General features: G+C 39.4%; 1 protein-coding gene, 1 long non-coding RNA gene and 1 other non-coding gene across 7 annotated transcripts in view; 2 read left to right on the top strand and 1 right to left on the bottom strand.

The window, feature by feature from the left end:
- Positions 1-24,898, top strand: part of RSPO2 (R-spondin 2) — a 176,616-nt gene that overhangs the window by 128,249 nt on the left and 23,469 nt on the right. The window contains exon 8 of one of the 5 annotated variants that reach the window (XM_086336306.1): positions 21,302-21,728. The exons of the other annotated variants lie outside the window; for them this stretch is intronic. Coding sequence (XP_086192432.1) covers positions 21,302-21,315 — 14 coding nt within the window. The 3' untranslated portion in view covers positions 21,316-21,728. Of the gene's footprint in view, positions 1-21,301; positions 21,729-24,898 lie in introns of those variants that run through there. 5 annotated transcript variants of the gene reach the window in all.
- Positions 13,096-13,167, top strand: TRNAC-ACA (transfer RNA cysteine (anticodon ACA)). Its single transcript has one exon. It is a non-coding gene; the product is annotated as a tRNA-Cys (tRNA).
- The window catches only part of LOC147359208 (uncharacterized), a 103,098-nt gene continuing 99,261 nt past the window's right edge, over positions 21,062-24,898 (bottom strand). Inside the window, exon 3 of the long non-coding RNA XR_015140634.1 lies at positions 21,062-21,406. This is a non-coding gene — a long non-coding RNA (uncharacterized LOC147359208). The remainder of the gene's footprint in view (positions 21,407-24,898) is intronic.

Here is a 24,898-nt window from a genome sequence, read left to right as displayed (position 1 = left end):
CTTACCTAGGACCTCAGCCCTGCCTTTAAATCTCTTCCTCATATTCACACAAATAAAGCTCAGATCTTTGCTCAGCCACCTAAAAAGTTTGAAAACTTGAAAAGTTTAATCTTTCTACGCTTCAGCATGTATTATATTTGGAACATAATAATAGATGCCTGCTGCATAGGATTTCTAAGAGGATTAAACATCATTTGTACCTGCTTTGCATGGGATCAAGGATCAGAAAATATGGGTTGTTATTATTTCATCTTTTTAAAATAACTGCTTATCCAGTTCTATTTCTCCACTGTTCCTTTTTATTTCTGTCATCTCTACTCAACTTAAAGCCTTTTTATTCTCTTTACCTAGAAGATTGTAATATCCTTTAGTAGTCTGAGAGAATGTAGGTTAATTTGTATTTCAGTTAACAGTGGTTTCAGCATATTCAACATTAAACTCTCTTAACCTCATTTTGGCAACCCATTCCAGTATTCTTTCCAGGATAATCCCGTGGACAGAGGAGCCTGGTGGGCTACAGTCCATGGCGTCACAAAGAGTCGGACATGACTGAGCAACTGAGCATCCGAGCACACACAGTGTAATCTAGGTGGTGAAACTGAAACAGTTCCAGAAGTGGCTGGGACAGCCACTGAGAGTCCTGATTAGCACAGGGCCTAGGACAGAGCAAGCCTCAAATGTTGAAAAGGATTAAGGTTGGAGTATAACTGGGAAAGGTTAACAGTGGCTGAAAGAGTGATAAATTCAGAATATAGATCTGGAGTCATGGGGGGATTTGAGTAAGTAAAATTGAGTACAGGGAGAAGATCAAATGAGCAAAAAACATAAAAAATGGATGTGTATAGCTACCATATAAGTAGACATGGGGCATCTACTTGATATAAAGTATGTGTCAGGAAGCAAAAAAGGAAAAATTGGGGCAAAATGAATAGAAAGTGAACTCAGTAAATTCTTCAAAATTAATGTTACCAAATTAAGCCTCATGGATTGACTGGTGCCAGAAAAAAATTGAGACTAACTGAAGAATTAACACAAGGAAGAGAGTTTCTGCTGATTTATGATAATTCATTTGGAAACCTCAAAGCTCATCCTCAGAAAGAAGGATGGGTACAGGATGCGGATATATAACAGACACGGTAATGTGTGTCGCTTCACTGACCTAAAGACATTTTGCTATGGGAATTCAATTTCTTCAACCCATTATGTATCAGTCATTTAATCTTGAGAGAGTAAGATCCATGGGTTGAGGGGAGGATGGGATCCATAGAAGGGAAGAAGTCTCTAGACATAGATCCAGGAGTAGCCAAACTAGATTCTCTGCAGGATTTCACAGGACGTGGGTTGCTTCATGGCTTGTGAGGAGGAGGCCCGTCAAGGAAGTATCTGGTCTCTCACCCTGGCTAAGAGAGAATAGCTTTACTTTTTCCCTTTTTATGTTTTGGTTTTTTTTTTTTTTTTTTTAATGAGCTTTCCTTTGGCGGTGGGGTAGCAGGTGGGAACTTGTCTCTCTAAAACAAGTTTAAGTTGCATTCATTCACATCCCTTCCTTTACATGGCAGAAGCTAAGGTGCAGAGAGGATGAGTGAACTCCCCAGGGTAATAGAGGATAAGGGCAAAGCTTGGTTCTGGCTTAGACACCAAACCTAGAGCTCTTGCTTCCATACAGCCTCCTTTTTAAAAAAAAAAAAAAGTAGAGTCGAGTTTCTTTACAATGTTAAGTTTCTGCAGTACAACAGAGTGAATCAGCTGTAAGTACATATATATCCCCTCCCGCTTGAACCTCCCTCCCATCCCACCCCTCTAGGTCATCACAGACCCCCACACAGCCTCTTTTCTGTTCAGCATATAATTATCTCTGGGAATTCCTCAGAGGTGCTGTGACTAGGGTTTTCATGTTCTTGCATACATACATCTCCTGTATTGATTGGCACTTTATTTTTGCAGTGTTTTCTCTCCAAATAGTGGTATAAAACTCAGCTCGGGCTGATTCAATAAAATATGTGCTTTTCATTAAGGTGGACTGTGCAAGATTCTGTGATGGACCAATAAGAGAATCCCAATCCCGCCTTTAGCTAGTTTACAGTTTTTCAATTGGGTATGCAAATTACAGAGAGTTAAATATGGTATTAGATGGACAAGCACATGATAGGCTCCAAACACAACTTTATTTCATCTTTAGCTGCCTCTCTAACATTTTTACTCAGTAGGTATTATCTTCCCTTGTTCCTAGGGGAAAATCCTGGTAGGTCTTACACCTTTTCTGCTCACTTTTTGGTGAAAAACTCCTATGATCATTTTGTCATTGATATAGCCTTGATTTAATTATTAGATAATAACCAAAAACTAGAAACTTGAATTCATAATAAGCCTTTGATTATTATCTTGGAGAAAATGTACAACAGACTTTGGCTGATACAAAGAGCCTATTTTAAAAAATATCTACGTATATTAAAAAAATCTACTTTCCAAACTATCCCTTTCTTGAAAACTCTAAAGGAAATAAACCTCTGATGAAAATGAAATGGTAAAAAGTAACTAATGCTAATTCCTGTAAGATGTATACCGTGTAGACTCCTGTTCCTTTCGTCTCTTTTCATTTTACATCAAAACCATAGGAGGAAACCACACGCATGTTTAACATGTGTGCAAAGATTTCTTGTAGTATTCTTGTATTTTCATGTTGAGAGTGGTATTGATGACCTTAGTAATTTAAAGTAATTTCTGCTTCAAATGTCAAGTGTCAGTAGCATTTCAGATCTTCCTCTATTTGGTGTAATTGTCAGCTCTAAGCTCACAGACTGACCTAATACAGTCATCAGATATGCTTTGAATTAAGAGTTATTTGGCTAACTTCTGTAGCCCTGTTTGAAGCTGTGCAGTGTGTTGCCGTTACCAGTTTGCTTCGGCTTTATCAGAAACATAAGACCTGTATATCCCAAGAACCACTATGTGAAATTTTCCACCAGGTGGATGACATGTGAGCATATCTGGTTGCAAAACTATAATATCGGTAGTAGCCTAATTCGAACCATGCCTTTTATAATAGCTTACATTTATTAAGAACTTGCTTAAAGGAGTTCAAACAAGGGTGGTGACCTCTTGGACACCCATATTTTAAAACCCTTTTTTTTCAATCGGACAGTCCTTAAGTTGTTCATCTCTTATGCAACTTTTAGTATTTGGTAACCAATGATTCCACAATCAGTGTTATGCAATGAATGCCCAGTGAAAGATAGATTGAAAATTCAAAACTTTTGGTCATTTATTCTTGTACACACACTTACGTGTGTGTGTGTGCGTGTGTGTGTGTGTGTGGCGGGGATGAGAGCTAGTGCTTTCTGTGCTGCATTCAGGGAAATGTTCAATGTTGCACTCGGCATTTTGTTTGACAGTTGTCACGTTGTTTTCATTGTCTCTCCATTTTGTTTATTTCCCTGCTTCTTAAGCAGCCTGATGAAATCGCATCAGCTAACTGGGATTGAATTTTGATGAGTGCCAAGTTGCTTTGATGAAATCTAGTGTGCTTATCTTAAACTCGACTTTATTTGGCTTTAATGCTGGTATTTTCCATATTGAGAAGATTAGAGCTTTTGTCTGCTACTGGAGATAGAAGCCCTGTAGGAAACAAAGATAGCTCAAACACAAAAAGGAACGACAGGAGAAGTTCATTTTATACTTTTGCTCCAGAACTACTGTCCACACATTCAGACTTCTTTTAAAAGAAGTGTTAGCATCCATTCCTTTTAATAGTGATAAAATCAGAATTAGCTCTTAGCCAAAACTACCCTCACCCGTGAACTTAGAGAAATAGTTTTCTTGTTGACCAAGAAAAAAGCTTTCATGTCCCATTATCTGGATTTTCCCAAGGGGGACAAAAATATTTTGTATATTAAATACAAGATGATATTCCCTTTTGTCAACCAAGGAAACAATGGAGCTTTTAAATTGTACCTCCTAGTGATATTTTAGGCTACAAAGCCAGTACTATAAAGGAATTAAAGAATTTTGGAGTCAAAAGACTCCTAAATTTAAATCTTAATTTCTGTCTTATCAGATAGAGGAAATTAAACTTGCTGAACTTTTGTGTGATTAAATTAGGTGATACCATTGTTACCAATGTCTCTCTTTGGAGTCTACGGCCATACCACTCTGAATGGTGCCCAACCTCATCTGATCTCAGAAGCTAAGCAGGGTTGGGCCTGGTTAGTACTTGAATGGGAGACCAGTGTATCTCTGGAGATCATTATAATGCCAGAATTTCAAGAGGTTTAGGCCACGATTGTACAATAGGATCTTCAGAATGTTCACAGAGTCTGAAATAGGACATTTAGCTCTTCAGCTAATATATCTTCCCCTTTTACATAGGATGCCAGCAGCTTCTGGTATCCCCAAGGCTTCTAAATCTAATGTGTATTGGTTGTAGAATTGGAAGCGATAGCCTACTTTTATTCCGTAACCATGGACAATGCAGCCACCCTCGTCAATTCTTAAAAAGACTGGGGCTGCTCTTTGGACACTTGGAGATACTTATCTCAGTTTTCTGATTTGAGTCGATTCCCTAAAGTGATTTTAGAATTTCGACTTGCAAAATCTGGCACAGAACATGCCCACTCAAAAATGCTTATAGATCGTGGCAGTTTAATGGAAGACAGATAATTGGTGGTAGATAATTCAAGGCAGTTCTATAGCCCTGAAAGAAAGTTACGTATGTTACATTTCTTCAAAATCATCTGTTTCTGTACCTTCGCATAACCTAATTCAAATTATTTCCTTTTTCATGTTTTTTCTCTGGGTCAGTTTTCAGTGGGTATAACCTACCTGATCTATTAAACACTAACTATAAAGAGTTCACTTCTTAGTTTTACTACATTGTATATAGAGTGTTCAATCAAGGACTACTTCAGAGTTACAGAATTACTGGGTTCTGCCAACTGTGAAACCAGGCTGCTTTTCTATTTAAAAACAGAATGTGTGTGTTAGTTGCTCAGTCACGTCTGACTCTTTGAGACCCCATGGACTGTAGCCCACCAGACTCCTCTGTCCATGGAATTCTCCAGGCAAGAATACTGGAGTGGGTTGCCATTTCCTTCTCCAGGGGATCTTCCCAACCCAGGGATCAAACCCAGGTCTCCTGCATTGCAGGTGGATGCTTGACCATTTGAGCTACTACTGCTAAGTCGCTTCAGTCGTGTCTGACTCTGTGGTACCCCATAGACGGCAGCTCACCAGGCTCCTCTGTCCCTGGGATTCTCCAGGCAAGAATACTGGAGTGGGTTGCCATTTCCTAGCCACTAAAAACAGGATAGAATCACCTAAATGTCAACTCCTCACTTGTTAAGTTCACTCATGGTCTGACTGATTTCCATTCTGATGGAAATAAGCCTTTATCAGAGTGGAGTAAATTTCATTGCATTTAATATTTTAAGTAATTTATGAATTATCTGGCAAGGATTATCTTAGTGGATTTTACAGATGTAGCCCCAAAACACGAAATAAAAATGTTCCATATTTATTTATGTACCACGTACAGAAATTACCTCTGTATAAATGATTTCAATGTACTCTTTATTATACTGATTTTTTTTTTTTGTACTCACTTATTTAGCTGTTGTAGGCTTTCCTGGTGGCTCAGATGGTAAAGAATCCTCCTGCAGTACAAGAAATCGGAGTTTGATCCCTGGGTCAGGAAGATCCCCTGGAGAAGGGAATCGCTACCCACTCCAGTATTCTTGCCTGGAGAATTCCATGGATAGAGGAGCCTGGCAGGCTACAGTTCATGGGGTCACTAGAGTCGGACACGACTGAGCGACTTCACTTTCACTTTTCACTTTCATGCATTGGAGAAGGAAATGGCAACCCACTCCAGTGTTCTTGCCTGGAGAATTCCATGGATAGAGGAGCCTGGCAGGCTACAGTCCATGGGATTGCAAAGAGTCGGACATGACCGAGTAACTAACACATTTAGTTGTTGCAGATATTACTATTATCACCATAATCTAGACCAAAGATCTGGTGAAGCTTCTGTATACCCAAGTCCTAGACTTCCATGCAGTTTGATTTAGAGAAAGCCACCACAGAAGGTAATTTCTAGATGAAGAATATAAGAGAGTGAATTGTAGCAGCTCTGTTCTCAGGCTCTTTAATGGGTTTTCTGACTGTGGTCTACGCCACAGCTCCAGATGAGTTGAAAATAGTTACTCTGGAGTCTGAATACAATTGCTGTCTTCTCAGTGTAAGGGTTTGTTGATCAACAGGCTTGAAAGAAATTAACAAAATATGCATTTTTTTGTAAGATGCATGGTTTCTCATTATAATAGATATTCTACAAACCATGAGCCATGTTAACAATGTGATTCAAGATTTGAAAAGTTTGAAAGCTGCTACAGCTGAAATTATAAAGCAAGAACCAAATGCTGAAAGAAGGGAACAGGCACCGTAGAAAAATGTTGATGGCAATTTGCTTGAGGTTCATAAAGGAGGTATATTATACCTTTTTTTTTTAATTGGAGGATAATTGCTTTCCAGTGTTGTGTTAGTTTCTGCTGTACAGCAACATGAATCAGCTGTAAGTAAACATATATCCCCTCCCTTTTAAGCCTCCCCCCCCAACAATGGTGCTCTTTCAATTCACTCCCTCTAACCCTAAAAAAAAAAAAAAAAAATTATCATAAGGGACATATAATTGGTGTTTTTATCAATAGCTAAAACAGTTCAGTGTATTTGATTCTTTTTCATCTGTTAAAATTTTTCAAGTTGCTTTTTCTATATAATGACTTTCCTTTCAAAACTGTGCTTATGTTCTTCAGATCTCCAAGTTCTTTTAAAATATATTTTTTAAATTATGATAAAACAGTACATATTTCAGGTATACAAATCTTTGTTGATATCCTGACTCTCCATTTGAGAGACCCAACTTCAGGAAGGGGCTTGTTGAGGCAGATCATAAATGGCTTTGGGCCAAGAAGCCATGAGCAAAACACCCACAGGCACATACTGGGAACTGAAGCTTTTCTCAGAGAAACAGACCATCTGACTTTTTAATTAGAAAACCATCTAAGTCTACACCTCAGTGTCATCTCTTGGGACTTCTAAACCAGAAACTAGGGTATCTTTACTAGTGTTTTTCTTTTATAAAACATGCCATAAAAATGTAGAACCATAGCCAGGGGAGAGATCAGGGGTAAGGGGGTGTGTCTCAAGGGATTGATAACAGGATTAAAACTTTACAGAAATCCTTTGCATTTCTGGCTAGCATCTGTTATAAAGCACACATACTTAACTTGGCTGGAGCTGTGAAACCTGGTGTTTCACATTTCAGGTTCCTTTTAGGCAAAATTCAACACTTGACCTTCTAAGCAGAAACGACCACCTCTGTGAAAATTTAAGAACTAGCCCTGAGCTCAGGAAAGGGTAGACCAAAGTGAGGGGAAACCCCCCTGGGACAAAGTGGTTTCTTTAGCCAGGTCAGTGGCAAAAGGCAGGATGCCTTTCAAACTGGTTGAAATCGAATATGATGTTATGATAGCAAAATGAAAAGGGTTTGGGGGTTACAAGCTATGAGGTTGAGGAAGCTGTGTTCTGCTGTGTTGACTTCTGAGAGGTAAGTTTGGATCTGTTGGTATCAGAGATTTCCTTAAAGTTATCTCTAGTTCAAAGATGATATTAAGCGTTGTAGTTTGTTTTGTTTTGTTTTGGGGAGAGATGATGTTTAGAGAAAAACACCCCAAATAGGCACTTTATTTTTAAAACAGCTGCAGAAAAATCAAGGATTTTTTTTTTAATTTTTTTTTTTATTACCAAGGTTGTAGCCCACACTGAAGCAACTTAGCAGCAGCAGCAGCAGATGCTGCTCATCTCCTCATCACCTTTCCACACTGGCCTTTGAGATTCTAGATAGTTTGTTTTTTCTTATTATGTTCATAGGACATAATACTTGGCATTTAACTTACTTGGCATCTTTTACTTCATGTTTCTGTACATATGAGCAGGTGCTTCATGGAGGTCAGTAACGTGAGGAAGATTACAACAAATTTATTTTACTTCTTTATGTTCAGTGTTCCAGGCTGTGCTCTTGCAAATGTTCTCTGTTTTGTGTGACTGAACAGCAAAACAGAGGCTAAAGCACAACAGAGACAGTTTTAATGCTCATAATTAAACTGCTGTTCCATGTAGCTGTCCCAGAATAACTTTTAAATCATTGTGCCCTTTGGTCTAGTAACTTTCTAGGTACCTTCTCTGCCGCCTCATTCTCCCTACTAAACATTTTGTGAGGGATCAGCTGTACTACCAGGCCATCAAATGTATTCAATTTTGGAAGCAAACACTTCATGGTTGTTTAAAAATCCAAAGTATTCACATGGGGGAAAGTGTGGGAGGTTTCAAGTTTCTGAAACATTCTGCAGAAAATGAAGTGATAACAGTTCCTGCCGGTGGCCATATGACTCAGTAATAACTGGAATAAAAAAAAATGTTTGTTTAGGCTTGGCCAGAGTTAATGACAAGAGTTGTAATCTTATTTTTGCTCACAAACATGTTTCCTTTCTCCACAACACCTTTCCCCATCTTCTGTAGACACATCGGTCTTTGCTGAGACCTGGCTTCCCTCTTTGAGAGATGTGTTCAGCATGTATTCTGTGCTGATTCAAAGCTTTGTTTTGATTCCCACCATTCATTAAAAACATAATAACAGCAGAACCTCAAATCTCTTGCCACAGTACAATGTTAGCCTGTGTTATGGCAAAATGCGGGGAGCATTTGTGGCCGGCAGGCAGGGGTAGGTGCTTAGAAGGTTTTCATTTCAAGTCCATGACTTACAGCCTCAGTTCATCAAAATGCTTTACTCACAAAGATTTCAGAATACATTTGGCACCAACATGTGCTAACGTGAGTTTTTGTTGTGTTTAAATTCCTTCTCAGCTTGGTCAGCCAGATCTTTATTTTATTTTGGTGCATAGGCACATCTGTCACGGGTCTCCTCAGAGACTATATGCCTCTTGGGAGGGGCTCCTTTTTCCTGAACCCATGCTTTGTGTTTAGCTTCCAAATACATTTAACATTTCTAGAGCCACAATCAGGTGAGTTCCCCAATTTTTAATCCATTTGGTTGATAGGCTGGGGTGTTATGGTCTGTTTTATTTATTTATTTTCACTAAGTGGGTGGGATATTACAGCTTTAATAAATGACCTTTTGTGCTGATAGTGTTGTGGGCAAAGAGACTGTATATTTTGAAAAGAAAACCTTTAACTTAAATACATTAAGTAATTCTGCAGGAATTCATAACTGGAAGGTTTAAGATAATGTATTTTAAAGAGGGCTCCAAGAGCATTGCCTCGGAAAATGGTGGGTAGTTGTGAACTGTCACAAGAATGAAATTACTTGGACCTTTCTGGGTTAATCTTAATTTCTTAATATATTCAAGCTCTGAATTCATATACACTTGACAACAGAAGTCAAATATTTGATTCAATAAACATGCCAAGAAATGCAGCAAAGCTAACATTTTTATTTGTAACAATAAAACTGCTGAGTCTATTAAATGTCTTAATCTCTTCTAACTTGACATTTAAACTCTAAAGGACACTAAATTTTTATGTTACGAGAATGTTGCCTGAAAAAGCCCTATTAGGTTGCAATTTCAAGAATCCTATTGTGGACAGGTTCAGGATTTTAAGCAAACATACAAGAAATATCAGTATTTATATACCTCATTCATTCATATTCCCTCTGTATGTATATATGTGACCAAGATGTATATTTTCTTAAGTGGTCTGCTGAAAACATGGAGGGGGAACTCTCCCTGTAATATGGAACAAATCCATTTGGTGAAATAGTCAGTTACTAAAAGGCTTGGTGATAAAACTATCCAGAAAAGTCATAATGTAGAATTGCAGGTTACATATCCAGTGGTAAATATTCCACCTCTGAACCGTCTTGCTTCTCGATGTCCTGGCATCTCCAGTTGGTGTCAACCTCTTTCAACCTTGATGCCACCACCACCTGGGCTTCCACTGTGGGGCCACCTGCTATTTCTGTTTCTATGTTTTGCAGCCCTCAAATGATGAGAGGCAGAAAGAGCAAAGGAGTAAAGAGAGCAAAGGCTTTGCAGTTGCACATCCGGAGACTGTCTCACCAGGGCTACCACTCATTAACTATTTTCCCTGGGACCCATGTCTGAAACTCTTGTTCTTTCCCGTGAAGTGGGACCTTTCAGGCTTTAGGGGGAGAGAGCACATAGCGTCTGTGTATAGCTCGTGTTTCCCGATGCTTACTGTTTCTTAGTGTGGGTCTGTCAACTCCTCCAGCTGACCCTGCATGACTTGCTAGGATGCTAGAGAGCTTCAGCTTCTAGAAAGCAGTCATACTATTCCAGATTCCTAGCTCCTTCTCTCAGACACATAAACCTAGGTCATTTATTCATGAGGCTCAGGGCACCTTCTGCCACTAAGTATTCAGTACTATTTTGTGGCCCTGATGCAGCATTCCTACGCCTTTATGTCTTCCAATTCTGCCCACTTAGTCGGGCAATTGTCTTTAATTCAGACCTGGTCACGGTTTCCTCCAATCTTGACTATCTTCCCACAGGTGTAAGGACTTCCCACAAATCCAGGACTCAGCAGGAAGCCATGAGATGGCAAAATTCAAAGATGAATATTAGATTATATCCACTTTGAGCCTTATCTCATGATAGGTATCTTTTGTACTACTACTATGTTTTCTGAAACAAGTTTTAAAATTACTAGCTTATAGATTTGCAGTAGTACATAATTTATGTGTATCTGGACATTTTTATCCATATTAAAGTCTGACTATTGTGTAAAATATATATTAAATTATATATATAATTACTTTACACATATTACATATAAGTATCATAGGATGATATGATATAATCATAATAAGAAGACACCTTGCAGGTAAAATCCTATTTTTTTTTTTTTTTTTACTATATCTAAATATAAATTTGAGCACTTAAGATTTTCCTGCTTTGGGCGAGAGTTCTTTTTTTTTTGGTCAACAAGGCTCCTAAACAAAAAAAGAGTTGTCATGAAAAAAATCAATAGCATCCCTAGTTACAAGTATTAGTCAATCAACCATAAGCCAACATGGTTTATGCTTCCGATGGAAAGGATTGTCACACCCGCTTCTCAGTCCTCAGTGTTTAGTTAAAGTGAAAGTCACTCAGTCGCATCCAACTCTTTGCGACCCCATGGACCATACAGTCCATGGAATTCTCCAGGTCAGAATACTGGAGTGGGTAGCCTTTCCCTTCTCCAGGGGATCTTCCCAACCCAGGGGTCAAATCCAGGTCTCTCACATTGCAGATGGATTTTTTTTTACCAGCTGAGCCACCAGGGAAGCCCAAGAATACTGGGGTGCATAGCCTATCCCTTCTCCAGTGGATCTTCCTGACCCAGGAATCAACCCAGGGTCTCCTGCATTGCAGGCAGATTCTTTATCAACTGAGCTATCAGGAAAGCCCTATATAAGTAGGAGTCAGTAAATATCTGAATGAATGTAGCTATGTAAAATGTTCCTCCTTTGTACTTTTTTGAAGTTTTTAAATTTTGTATGAATAACATTATCTTAGTATTATAATCAGGAAAAAATACCCTAAAGTTATTTTACAAGAAAATATTTTTGTGATTATTATTATAAATGTACTAATATTTTGAACTATTTTCTTAGTTCGAGTAGTAGAATTACTATATCAAAGAATGTTTTTTTAGCCAAAATTCATATTGCCAAATGTCTTTCCAAAGGACTTATGTGTATTATTGTGCTACTGGCAAAATAGTATTAGCCTTGTGCTACAACTTGCCAGAACTACGTGTTCTATTTTAAAACAATTATGTTTTGAAAAATATTTCATCTGTTTTCAGTTATATTCATTTATTAACGAGGGGGCTCCCTCTTCTACTCCTTTGTTTACCAGCTGCGCTTTGTCTTTTGTGAATTGTCTTTGGAACCTTTGCCCATGATAGGCAACGAGCATGTGTATTTATTAAGAAGCTTAGGAAAAAAGAGATATAAAGAATTATGTGGTCATTTTATTTTTTAAGATGAAGGTCTAAAACCTTCACAATGGAAAAGAGTTTTGAAATGATCACAGCTGGTTATTTATGACTAGATTGTTCAGTCTAAGTATAAAGTTTTTAACTTTTAGATGGATTGAAATGAGTAGAAAGTTGCATAAAAATGTTGAATTTCTAATCTTTTGTGTTGTACAATGATAGTTTTAGCTTCTGCTCTTGTCTTCTAAGCTTTCTAAGCCTTGAGTAGTGCCGATTAAAACAAACAGAATTAAGGGGCTAAATTAAGCGGCTAAAACAAAAAGAATTAAGCTTTTCTTTTGAAAAATTGTTCTAAGAAAATGAATTTTAAAATATTCCTTTGAGGTAAAATTTGGCATATGTGCTCCCCCAGAAATCTGTTCACAGGTTTCAACATTTTTTAGAATTGTTCATGTGATGGTACTTACAATTTTTTTTTTTAACACCAATTTGTGTTATTTATATGGGTGATAAATTGGAGATCAGCATTTCTTTTAGGAGCACTGATGTAAAGGAAAGAGATTGGATCATTTCAATAAATGTATATTTCATATGTATTTGAAATATACATGGCAGAGGATGAGATGGTTAGATAGCATCAATTCAATGGACATGATTTTGAGCAAACTCTGGGAGATAGTGGAGGATAGGGAAGCCTGGAGAGCTGCAGTCCATGGGGTTGCAAAGAGTCAGACATGAGTTAGAGACTGAACAACAACAATATTTCATATGAACAAATATGCAGTTTCTTTGGCCAGTTTCTTTTCAAAAGTTGACTGTTTTATGTGAGCTTAAGTTTACTTTTACAGCAGACTTAACATGTATGTGGTTTTGGTTGTAATACTGGAAAAATTATGCCATCTTTTTCATGTTGATAGTAACAATGTTCACTTAAACTCAGCATCAGATCAGAGAGGCGTATGTATATATAAGTGGAAACTCCATGAGGCAGTGTTCTGAGGAGGTTGCATAACGGCTGTTAGTCTTTCTGTGACTGAACGACAGGCTCAGTAGGATAGCTGGAACTTAGCCTCATCTAATGCTTCCCTGGTAGCTCAGATGGTAAAGCGTCTGCCTACAATGCAGGAGACCTGGGTTCGATCCCTGGGTAGGGAAGATCCCCTGGAGAAGGAAATGGCAACCCACTTCAGTATTCTTGCCTGGAGAACCTCATGGATGGAGGAGCCTGGTGGGCTACAGTCCATGGGGTTGCAAAGAGTCGGACACAACTGAGCGACTTCACTTCATTTCACGTCTAATGCTTCAGAATCCTCCAAACCTGATTCAGTCTAAGGTTGAGGAAATCACAAGCCATGTGGACAGAAGACCTCACAATCCTAGTGAATTCCTCAGCCCAGCTGGAAGACTCTATTACCTCTTAGTCTCTAAGCTCTTTCTCATTTTTTACAGAAGTTATTCCTAATCTTGACTCTTCAGATGACAATATCTTCCCTTTAGGACAGACAATTAAACTTCCTTACCTTTCTTTCCATGTGTATATTTTCAAATACTGTACCTACTCAACTTATATTTTCTCATGAAAAAGACAACCCTTTCTCTTTCCAGGCTACCCCAGTATTCCTGAGTCTTGGCCCTTCTCCTCAAGGTGTTATTTGTCTGTTATGACCTTTTCTTTATTATATCTTCCCTCTCAGTGACTTCATTACCCTAACCCCTGACCCAACATTTCTACATGTATTGACATACTTCAAATTTTAAACATTTAAAATGACTTCTAATTCTTCTTTCAATAAGCTCTGCCACCTACTATGTCCTATTTTAGAGACTGGAATCACCTCCTGACTCATTTTGGCCTGGAAATCATCCGACTCCTCTGTTATCCTTATTTTCCATATTCATTTGGTCACTGATTCTACTTGATTTGAGCTTCCTTTGTGGCTCAGTTGGTAAAGAATCTGCCTGCAATGCAGGGGACCTGAGTTCAATTCCTGGGTTGGGAAGATCCCCTGGAGAAGGGAACGGCTGGGTACCCACTCCAGTATTCTGGCCTGGAGAATTTCATGGACGGTAGTCCACGGGGTCACAAAGAGTTGGACACGACTGAGTGATTTTCACTTTCTACTTGATTCTACCACCTCAACAACTTATTGAGCACTCCTTGTCTTTGTTCAGTCCCACTCTTCCTTCGTCTTTCCTACCTTGACTACTTTAGTAGTTTCTTGACTGGTCTTTCCCCCCTCTAACTTTAGAAGAGTACCTATTTAGTATGTGAAATTAGAATCTAATTTCATCCAGGTATTACCTTGAAACAAATATACAGATTTTAAAAATGTTGCTGACATTTTTAGATTAACTATTATTTAGTGATAGTCTTTTTTAAAAAATACATGTTGCATTTATTCTATTAGTATCACCTCACTTTAAATTTTAGCCAACATCTTGTTTCATATTCATTGTTAGTTCCTAGTTTTATGTAACTGGACTTTTGTAAGGTTTATGTTGCTTTTCTATTTTTGGTATAATATTTGTTTCTGTAACTTGACACCAAAAATGATTCAATTCGTTTTGGGAGCACCAGGCATCCAAACATAAGTAATATGGAGTGATAACATTCATGTGTTTTGACAGCATTTAAAGGGAAAATAAAGGAGGCTGTGTCAAAAGTGTACTGCAGATCTCAAATTACCAAGGGCATTACAGGACTTTGGCTATCTTGGAGCTATAAGTGTTGCAAAGCTATGATTTGGAGGGTATGTGAAGAATAAAGACCTACTTTATATTAACATTTCTTTTTACTATAAAGGAAGTAGCATTAATTTAAAGAGAGTTAGTTTACACAAAGTAACTCTTGTCTATTGTTAGCTTCAATTTTCAGTGTAAGATTAATAAGAATTATTAAGTAGTTTAAACCTTAAGTTTGCATCTCGTAATTAGCTTAATTTTGTGTCACAGGTTTTAATGGGAGCCGTCTCAGCTTTTTTATCCCCTGGCAAAGTGCTATCATGTTTCTAGCCTGGGTAGAGGAATGCTAGATTTTATGTATGTCCTGAAACAAGTTAGCACAGTTTGGTTAAAACAGCTGCCTGAATGATGAGCAGCAAATTGGATTATAAAATCCTACTTGGTGGTTTAGCATGTCAGTTAGTTAAGTTAGGATTTGAACCATATTGTAGTCACACGGTGGTCAGGACCAGTCTGGTAACAGCTCAACCTCAGCGCATGGCTCCGCTATTGACGTAGGGGATGGTGTTTGGGCCCCTGACAGGAAGCAGTTTCTCCAAGTGCAAGATCAGAGTTGTGTGTTTTCAATAAGGCTTTGTTGAGTGCCTGCCATGAGTTAGATGACTTATTTAGAGATGAAGCAACATTCTTCAAAATCATTACAAAACCAAGACTACATAATTTTTGGTGTTTTTCTTCATCGTGGTTCAGACTGCTTCTGTCATTCACAAGAAATCCTGGTGGCAACACGGTGTCATGAAGGACATTTATTAGGTCAGATGTCTGAGGGACTCACCATGTTCATCAGCTGAGCAGTTGAAAGACTCATGGTCCTTCAGAACTGGAGACAGTGGGACAGTACAGCAATTAGAGTGACAGAGATTGGGCTAGCAGAGCCTGGGAAGTTGAAACCCTCTTCTTTTATCTTTGTTATTCTTTCAAATCTGGTTTCCTATTCTCCACTCCTACTGTATTTCGAACTCTTGAAACTTTCACTTAACCAGGCATGATGACATATTGTTGAAGCTTTGGAATTTAGGTCCTGGTTCCTTTACTTGTAGCTGCTTAACTTCAAGTCCTTCGTTTACTCATTTGTAAAATGATAACACCCACTAAGTGGATCAATACATGTGAAATGCCTGGCGTAGTATAATACCTCACATGGATGTTAACTAATAAGGATATTGGTAATATCAGTCCAATTAAAGAAGACAGATAAAAACAATTTTAATGGCACTCATCTAGAGAGAGGATCCAGTATAAGGAGAGCACAGCAGAATCAACCAGATGACTTAAAATAGGTAGCAAAACAGACACGTAGATTTTTTTCTATGAATACTCTAGCTGAAAAGAGATCGCATAATCTCCACTGGCAAAATTTTCCTCACTGGTAGATACTCTGCCTTACAGCTTCTTAAAAAAAATCAGAGTTAATAGTATAGACAGAATGGCTTCACATTTCCCTTCATAGTGGGAAAACTATTTGGGTGGGTAGAAAAAAGTAGAAGAAAAAGCAGCTGTTTAAAATACTAAATTTATCTAAATTTCCTACAACCCACCTTAGCTAGTTGTGAGATGGGAGAGACAAAGCAAGAGAAGAGAGTTTTAAGGCATCCTTTAGAGATTTTGAAAACTTAATTGAACGTTTCTACCTTGGCAAAACTGAACCCATTTATCTGTATAATCTCTTCAAGCTTGGAGTTATTGAAAAACTTGTCTTTTCTCTCTATTCTTAGCCGAAAGCAGTTTGCATGTTATTTGCTTCCTTGGGTGCAGTTCTGCAAGTCCGCGTATTTAAAGTTTGTGAGGGAGCCAAGCCGCAGGACCTGGCTGCCTTTCAGCTGCTAGACAGGGGGCGCATAGCTTGCCATCGGCCCCAGCTGCGGGAACTGTGCATGTATCTCTGGTCGTCCATCCTGAAGTGAGTTTATCTCCTCTACATTTCTGTTTTCCTTTGGGTGTTTGCCTTTTGTTGCGTGATCCTCACTTTGTTGAACCCAAGTACTTCTGTAGGGTTACTTATCCTCTCAAAACAAGGAAAAATTACTTTTGCAAAGCTGTTTAAGTCAGAGGATGTAATGTAAATCCCATCCAAAGCAGCAGTTCCCATCCATCCAGAGGTGGGAGGAAGAGCAACTTCTAATACAAGTCAGAAAGCTAACAGTCCATCCGAGCTGGAAGAGAAGGGCTCTGACGGGCTTATGGTAGTGTTGGGCATGGGATCAAACCTCCCCTGTGGTTTGGCTGTGAGTCAGCTTGTCTCACATGGCTGGTTTAAGGGATGCTAAGGAGATTTCTTCCTATCTGTCTCATGAATAGTCTTTTTGTTATTATCATCATCATCACCATCACCACCACCACTACTAACATACATTCAGCGCTTACTATTTGCATGGCAAAGAGTTTGTTCTGGTTCCGCCCCGCCTCCCCCCCCACCCCATAATATCTTATGAAAAAACCCAAATAAACTTGCTGGGCAGCCCAGTACTTGCCATGAACTGGGCTAAAACTTTATTTGCTTGTTTAATCATAACCCCAACTTTATCTGGTAGGAACAACTATTTCTTACATTTTAAAAATGAGAAACTGAGGCTTAGAAGACACCAGCTATGAGGCTGTGGATGAATGAATGTGGCAGAGTGAAGATTTACGTTGGGTTTCTCAGTCTCTAAGGAGCATGTTCTTAACCTCCTAGGCAATGTTGCTTTCCTGAACTCAGATGACTGTTGAAAAGTATCCACTTTACGAACTTACCACTTTTAAATGCTGTATACATAAAACTTTGGAATGGCATTTCTCCCAGTTCCCTTACTTTTATATAATGTAAGTACCTCCAGTAAAAGGAATCAAAAGGTGAGGCTAGAAACAGCGTTGGAGAAATCTTTACATAATTTGGCAAGACTAAACTTTTAGTTTTTTGTTACAATAAATAAGAGATTTCCAAAGAAGAATGGGTGGTGTTTACATAAGCCTAATTATTTCTGCAAACGTTCTCAGTTAAGCAGTGCCTCTGTTAACTATCTGGAGAAGGAAATGGCAACCCATTCCAGTATTCTTGCCTGGAAAATCCCTTGGATGGAGGAGCCTGGGTGGCTACTGTCCATGGGGTCGCAAAGAGCTGGACACGACTGAGCGACTTCACTTTAAGTGACTGTTAACTATATACTTGAGAAAAAGGGCAGTAAAGAATGATAAGGTTTAAAGAACATAAAGATTACACAGAACCTGGTGGCCAAGTATTTTTCTTTCTGAAAAACAGTACTTTTATAACCACAGGAGAAGGCTTAGAATTCACATAATCAAGAGCTCCTTGGTACTTAAGGTTTTTAAGAATACTTAAGTATTCCTTTGGGTCTCCAATATGCTTTTTTCCAGGTTAAATGGATACAGACACATTTTAAGGCAGATTGATGGAGTAGATGCGTTCTCCATGTCCTGGCCAGCACTGTGATATTTTTAGGGTCCACATTTAATAATTCTAAATAGTGAGAGGTGGTTTTTAGAATTTGACATCTGCCATTGGTGTAAACATAAGACAGTTGGACTTGAGAGCTGCCCTTAGTTATGTAAACTTGAGGTTTTAGCATTTGAACATATTTAGGATTAATGATCAATGGCCTCTGGTTTAGAATGGTATCTAGATGGATTTGCCTTTGTGACCCTCCTGACTTCTCCCTAAAACCCTGATAAGGATGAAATGGATGACACTGTAAACTAAAACCAACCACAGCTTGTCATCAGAATCCAGAGGGAAGTTTCAGTAAGAACCGAAAGGACTATATTTAAAAACACAAGCAGAGGGTCATTTACATTATGCTGCTGATGACTGTGTCTCCCTGAAAGCTAGAAATACTTCCTGCACTTGCAACCCACTGGCTCCTGGGTCAGAAATGAAACTTTTGTGTCAATTAGAAAACTGGAGGGATGTCCTTTTGTTCTGTGGCCTCAGCTTGATAACAACAAAATGATAATTGGAACTAATAGTGATATACCTAATAGTGAATACTTACAATAGTCCATTAAATACATTAGCTTGTTTAATTACTATAATAATTGTGTGAGTTAGATTCTGTTGTTGTTCTTGATTTCCAGATGAGGAAATAGAGGCACAGAGATGATCAGCATTAACTGTGTGGTTTGAACAAGTTGACTAATGGGGCCACAATTTGAATCTGCACTGTCTGGTTTCAGGGCCTCTGCTCCTAGTGACAAGGATAAACTGCCTATGAAGCCAGATTCCTCTTCCCTACATCTTTCTCTCTAAAGTCTATAGGTATTGCTCTTCTTACAAATACCAGTTCCCAGAAAATAAGCATTTACATAAGCATGCACATTGTGTCCTGGAAAATGTGGTTCCTTTAACTTCGGTAAGTCAGAGGGTGCCGGGAACCTGATGGGAGTGATTGTTAAAGATCATAATTTAATGTGTTTCTCTTTATTGTGTCTGAAATCTAGACAGTCATTTAGAGAAGGTTCCATTTTAGTTCAGCATAGTCATAGCAGAGAACAAATGCCTAAGCATTGGATTAGGTTGTGTGTGTGTGCTCAGTCATGTCTGATGACTCTTTGTGGATCTATGGACTGTAGCCCGCCAGTCTCCTCTGTCCATGGAATTTTCCAGGCAAGAGTACTGGAATGGGTTGCCATTTCCTTTTACAGGGGATCTTCCCAACCTAGGGATCAAACCTGTGTCTTCTGCATCTCCTGCATTGGCAGGTAGATTCTTCACCACTAGCACCACCTGGGAAGCACAGATTAGGTTGTTGTTGTTCAGTCGCTCAGTCGTGTCCAACTCTGTGACCCCCTGGACAGCAGCGCACCAGGCTTCCCTGTCCTTCACCATCTCCTTGAGCTTGCTCAAACTCATGTCCATTGAGTCAGTGATGCCATCCAGCCATCTCATCCTCTGTCGTCCCCTTCTCCTCCTGCCCTCAATCTTTACCAGCATCAGGGTCTTTTCCAATGAGTCAGCTCTTTGCAACAGGTGACCAAAGGATTGGAGCTTCAGCTTCAGCATCAGTCCTTCCAATGAATATTCAAAACTGATCTCTTTTAGGATTGACTGGTTTGATTTCCTTGCTATCCAAGGGACTCTCAGGAGTCTTCTCCAGCAGCACAGTTTGAAGGCATCAATTGTTTGGTGCACAGCCTTTTTAGGTTGATTAGGTTGGGAGCTGGCTAAATCAAGTGCTGTTTAAGAGTTGAGATGAATATGGAATTTAATCAACACCAAGATGGGCAAAGAGAGGCTCTAAAGGCAGTCCGACCAATTCATCCCTTAAATCTGAGTAGACTATACTTTTTTGGAGGAAAATGTGAATTTATGGAATAATTACTGTAAAATAAGAGAGAAATCATTCTAAAACTTAGCAAAGTTCAGATTCCTGATATTGTATTATAAGACAGAGGAAAAAATTAGGGGGAAAGTTTGTCCTTAAAAAGATAAAAGGAAAACATAATATTCATAAAATAGGTTAGAAAGTAATAGCAAATAGACTGAGATAAACAGAGGTCAGGCAAGATAAAAAGTTGAAGCAAACTAAACACAAAATGGTCATATTAACATGTTCATTGGAGAGTGTCAGGTACTGAATCGATCATTTGGGAAATAGAATAATTATATAGGGGAGAAACTTGGGAAGTGAATAGAATTTTAGCAGATAAGGACAAATTGCTAAAAATGGTGATGGAAAAGATGATAGATATTAACAGTAAAAAATCTGAGTTGAAAAGTGGCCTGGTTTTATAGAGACAAATAACTTAGTCTGTTAAAGAGAGATCTACCTATAGTCATATCCTGGCAAAAACATGACTGATTCATGTTGAGGTTTGACAGAAAACAACAAAATTCTGTAAAGCCATTATCCTTCAATAAAAAAATAATTTTAAAAAAAGGATAAAAAGAAAATTCTAAAGAAAGTACTTTACATCCAAAGGACAAAAATCAAAGTCAGGCTGTCCTCAAGCTTCCAGTTTTGGTGTTTTGTTTTGTTTTTTAAGTAGTAGAAATAGCATTTAAATTTTGAAAGATGAAGAATCTAACCCTATAATCTTGTAACCCAGCTAAGTTATCTTTGCTGACATATCGTGTTACCTTAGTGACAATCATGAATTGTCACTAAGGGGATATTTCTGTAACTTGCAAAAGTTTTACTCCAAATTTATGAGTCAAACTCTGTCATAATGGATTCACATGCACTTGCCAGCCAAAAGGTTTCAATGATGTGACTCCAAGCAAGGAGGAGTGCCTTTCAATCCTACCTCAGTTAGTCTTCTCAATAGGATAGTGCATTGCTGCATGACAAACATTCCAAAATTTAGTAGCTAACAATCAAGAAGTTTATTATAATTTTGCATGGATCCAAGCATAGACAGGTTGCAGCCAGGAGGCTGTCATTTGGGGGGTGCTTATTCTGTTGTATCAAGTCACTCCTGAAGGTGCATCCATCTGAAGGCTTCTTACTCTCATGTTTGAGTCCTAGGCTGGTGTGGTCAGAACAGTTGGTATTAACTGATGTCTCTCTATCCACATAGTCTCTCCACATGATTAGCTTGGGTTTCCTTACAGGATGGCAGACCTAGAATGGAGCTGTAATGATTCTAGTGAAAGAAGTTCCAGAGTACCGTGTCTGTCATGCGAGTCCAGATTCAACGGGAGTGGAGGATCAGACTCCTGTGGGTGAGAGGATGGCATATGGGTACAAGAAAGGAAGAAAATGCCGGCAGCTATCTTGGGGTCACACCACTATCCTGTTTCTCACTGCTCACTTTATGTCCCAATGTAGAAGGCTTTCAGCACTGCACCTGATAGACATGAGTTTGAGTAAGCTACAGGAGTTGGTGATGCACAGGGAAGCCTGGTGTGCCACAGTCCATGGGGCCACAAAGAGTTGGACACGACTGAGCAACTGAACTGAACTGAACTCAGCACTGTATAGCATCATTGCTTGGGTAACACAAACACATTAAAGAGTTTGTTGAATTTTATTAAACAAGTCGTTAGGTTATTTTTTTTTAATTCAGAAAACCTTGGCTGGATTGTTACATAGATATTTTCAAGGATTTTAGAGATATTCTGGGAAAGTATTTGGGATATTTTCATAAACTGGAAATAAATTACTTTATCCATTTCAAAAATGGAAGACTGGCCTCCACTATCCAAAAATTTGCCATCCAGCCTGTTTTTCAGAAATGAATTTGATTCAGATAGTGAGGATTATTGTAGTGACAGGACAGCGATATACTTAAATGTACGACAATTACAAAGTATAATGCCAGTGTATTCATTTCTTGAAAAAACATTGCAAAACACTGTAAGAAACCAAGTGGTTGATTAGCATTTATGAATGGTAACACTTTTGTTTACAGAATGTGTGTATGTATATATAGATACATACACTTTTGGTTAACGGTTATTTCTGAGGGTTGTTTTTCTATTTTGGGGCCATATTTTATGGTGATTTTGTATTTTTTTAGAGAAATAGTATACCTACTGAAAAGTGCACGTAACCTCTATGTACAATTTAAAGAACAATGATAAAGTTATCCTTGAGCTCTAGAATTCTGTTTATAAAGTTGAGAGTTATCAGCGATTTCACTAAGATGGCAGAGTAGGAGATCCCCAGCCTCCATCCCTCCACAAAAATCAATCAAGTAGAGAGCTAGCCACAAACAAAAACAGCACTGGGAGAGCTCTGGAATCAGAGAAACTTCAGCAACTCAGTTGGCTAAAACAACTTGAGAACAACCCCACAAAAAGGGAAGGAAGAACGTTTCTTTTCTGCCTTCATCATCCTGGCCCCCAAGGCCACATTCTTGGCACCAAAGGAGACTCCCCAGCTGGAAAGAGTTCCCCCCACAGGGAGAAGAAGAGTGGGCTGAGTGACCAGCTCCCCTGCCCTTCAGAGATACTACTCAAAGGATCCACTTCAGTCACCTCCACCAGAGACCAGCAGAGCTGGGGCATGACCTGTAAAGACGGCTGCCAGTGTTCCAGTGTCAGATCCACAAAGGAAGAAAGCACAGCTCCCAGTGGCCTGTCCTGCAGATGAGAACAGCAGCTTTTGCTACCGAAGAAACCAGGGGCCCGCACAGTCACCACTGATTTCACTGGGCTCTCACCCCCAGGTATTCGTGTTTGCTGACACCAGCCACCTGAGTCCCTCCTCACTCCCCTGGCCCCTCCCACCCCAGCAAAAGCTGGGGACCCTCTGTGGCTGTGTGCCTGGCTGACGCCAGCCTGGAGCCCCCCAGCTGACCTCTCTGCTCTGTGTGCTCTCTGGGCTAGCCCCTCCTGCTGTGCACTTGCACACTGCTTGTCTCACGCCCATCATCAGCCTCCATGGCCATGTGTGCATGTGACGAGGTCTTACAGCCATCACATGCACGCTGATAGCCAAGACCTCCAGGGCTGCTTGTGGTCCTGGATCTGGCCCGGTCACTGGCCTGAACCACTTGAGTGGGCTCATCTGCAGGTAGCCCCTCCAGCCGCACAGCTGCATACCTCTGACCCAGCCTCCATCACTGGCCTCTACGGCTGTGTGCACGCCCACGGAGAGACCACACAGTCAGGGAGGATGAGCTGATAGCACGGCTCCTACAGCTGCTTGTGGATCTGGATCTAGCCCTGTCTGCGATCACTGGGCTGCACCACTGTGCACCTGCAGCTAGTCACTCCAGCTGTACGTCACATGCTGCCAGCCTGACTCCTGACACCAGGCTCCACTGCTGTGCCCTGGAGACCAGAGTCAGCAGCTGGGATGGTCACACTGACAGCCAGAGCCCTCACAGCTGCTGGTGCACCTGCAGCTGCGACCGCAGCCCCTCCGCCTGCCCTGGCTCCACCACTGTGTGTGTTTGCAACTGGCCCTGCCACAGCCAAGTGTGTGTTCACAACAGGTTTCAGCCACTACTGCTGCCTGCCTTGGTCCCTAGCCTCTGAACTGGGGCTCACCTCTGAGAACCCCAACTGCCCTTGTGGCCACTGAAGATATTCTTCCTGAAGCATCACCAAAGACCATGTGGTTGAGAGGGTGCTTCCTTGCCCCACCCCTGTTCAACATATTACTGGAATTCCTAGCCAGAGCAATCCATTAGACAAGGAAAAGAAATAAAAGGCATTCAAATTGGGAACGAAGAAGTAAAATTGGCTGTTTGCTGATTGTATGATCTTGCTCCTAGAAAAAATTTAAAACTCCACCGAAAATTTTTTTATACCTTATAAATGAATTTGGTAAACTTTCAGGCTACAAAATCAACATACAAACATACCCTTCTGTACACTAAGAATTAACTACTGGGAAAAGAAATAAAATAAGTCCATTTACAATAGCATCAAAAACAGTAAAAGGGAATACCTTTGAAATAAATTTAACCATGGGAGTGAACGATCTACACACCAAAAATTATAGTAGTGAAAGGAAGTGAAGAAGACACAAATGGAAAGATATCCTATATTCAGGAATCAGAAGAGTTAATATTGCTAAAATGTTGATACTACCCAAAGCCATCTGTAGATTCAGAGTAATCTCTTATCAAAATTCCAACACTGTTTTTCACAGAAATAGAAAGCACAATCCTAATTTTCATATGGAACCATAGAAGACCCCAAAGAGCCAGAGCAATCTTGAGAAAAGACAAAGCTGGAGGCCTCACACTTCCTGGTACAAAGCAATCTGAACAGTTTAGTACTGGCATGAGAGCAGACACAGAGAAGTAAACCCAAACATATCAGGTCAGCTAATATTTGACAGAGAAGGCAAGAATGCTCAATGGGGAGAGGAGAGTCTCTTCAGCAAATGGCTGGAGGAAATCTAAATATCCATATGCAAAAGAATGAATTTGGGCCCCCATTTTACATCACCAGAAATGAACTCAAAATGGATTAAAGATCAAAATGTAGGACGTGAAGACATAAAATTCCTAGAAGAAAACAGGTGAAAGTCTCTTTTCAGAAGGACTGTATTACTTTACACTTAAGCCAGCATATATGTAAAAACTTCATTATTTTTTAAATCTACTTCATACTTATTGCGCTTACTTTTGAATGTATACATGTTATGCGTGCATACCAGTTGTAGTTGATGGTATATAAAATTCCCATGGAGTAACACTTAGGGAAAAAGCACTTTACCTGCATAACATTATACATTCAGATAACCCTTAA

The sequence above is a fragment of the Bos grunniens genome, chromosome 14, assembly GCF_055505025.1.
Source record: "Bos grunniens cultivar Pamir isolate PY7600 chromosome 14, Bosgru_T2T1.0, whole genome shotgun sequence".
Lineage (NCBI taxonomy): Eukaryota > Metazoa > Chordata > Mammalia > Artiodactyla > Bovidae > Bos > Bos grunniens.
The sequence above is the reverse complement of the archived record's forward strand: the minus strand, read 5'-3'. Positions and strand labels throughout refer to the sequence as shown.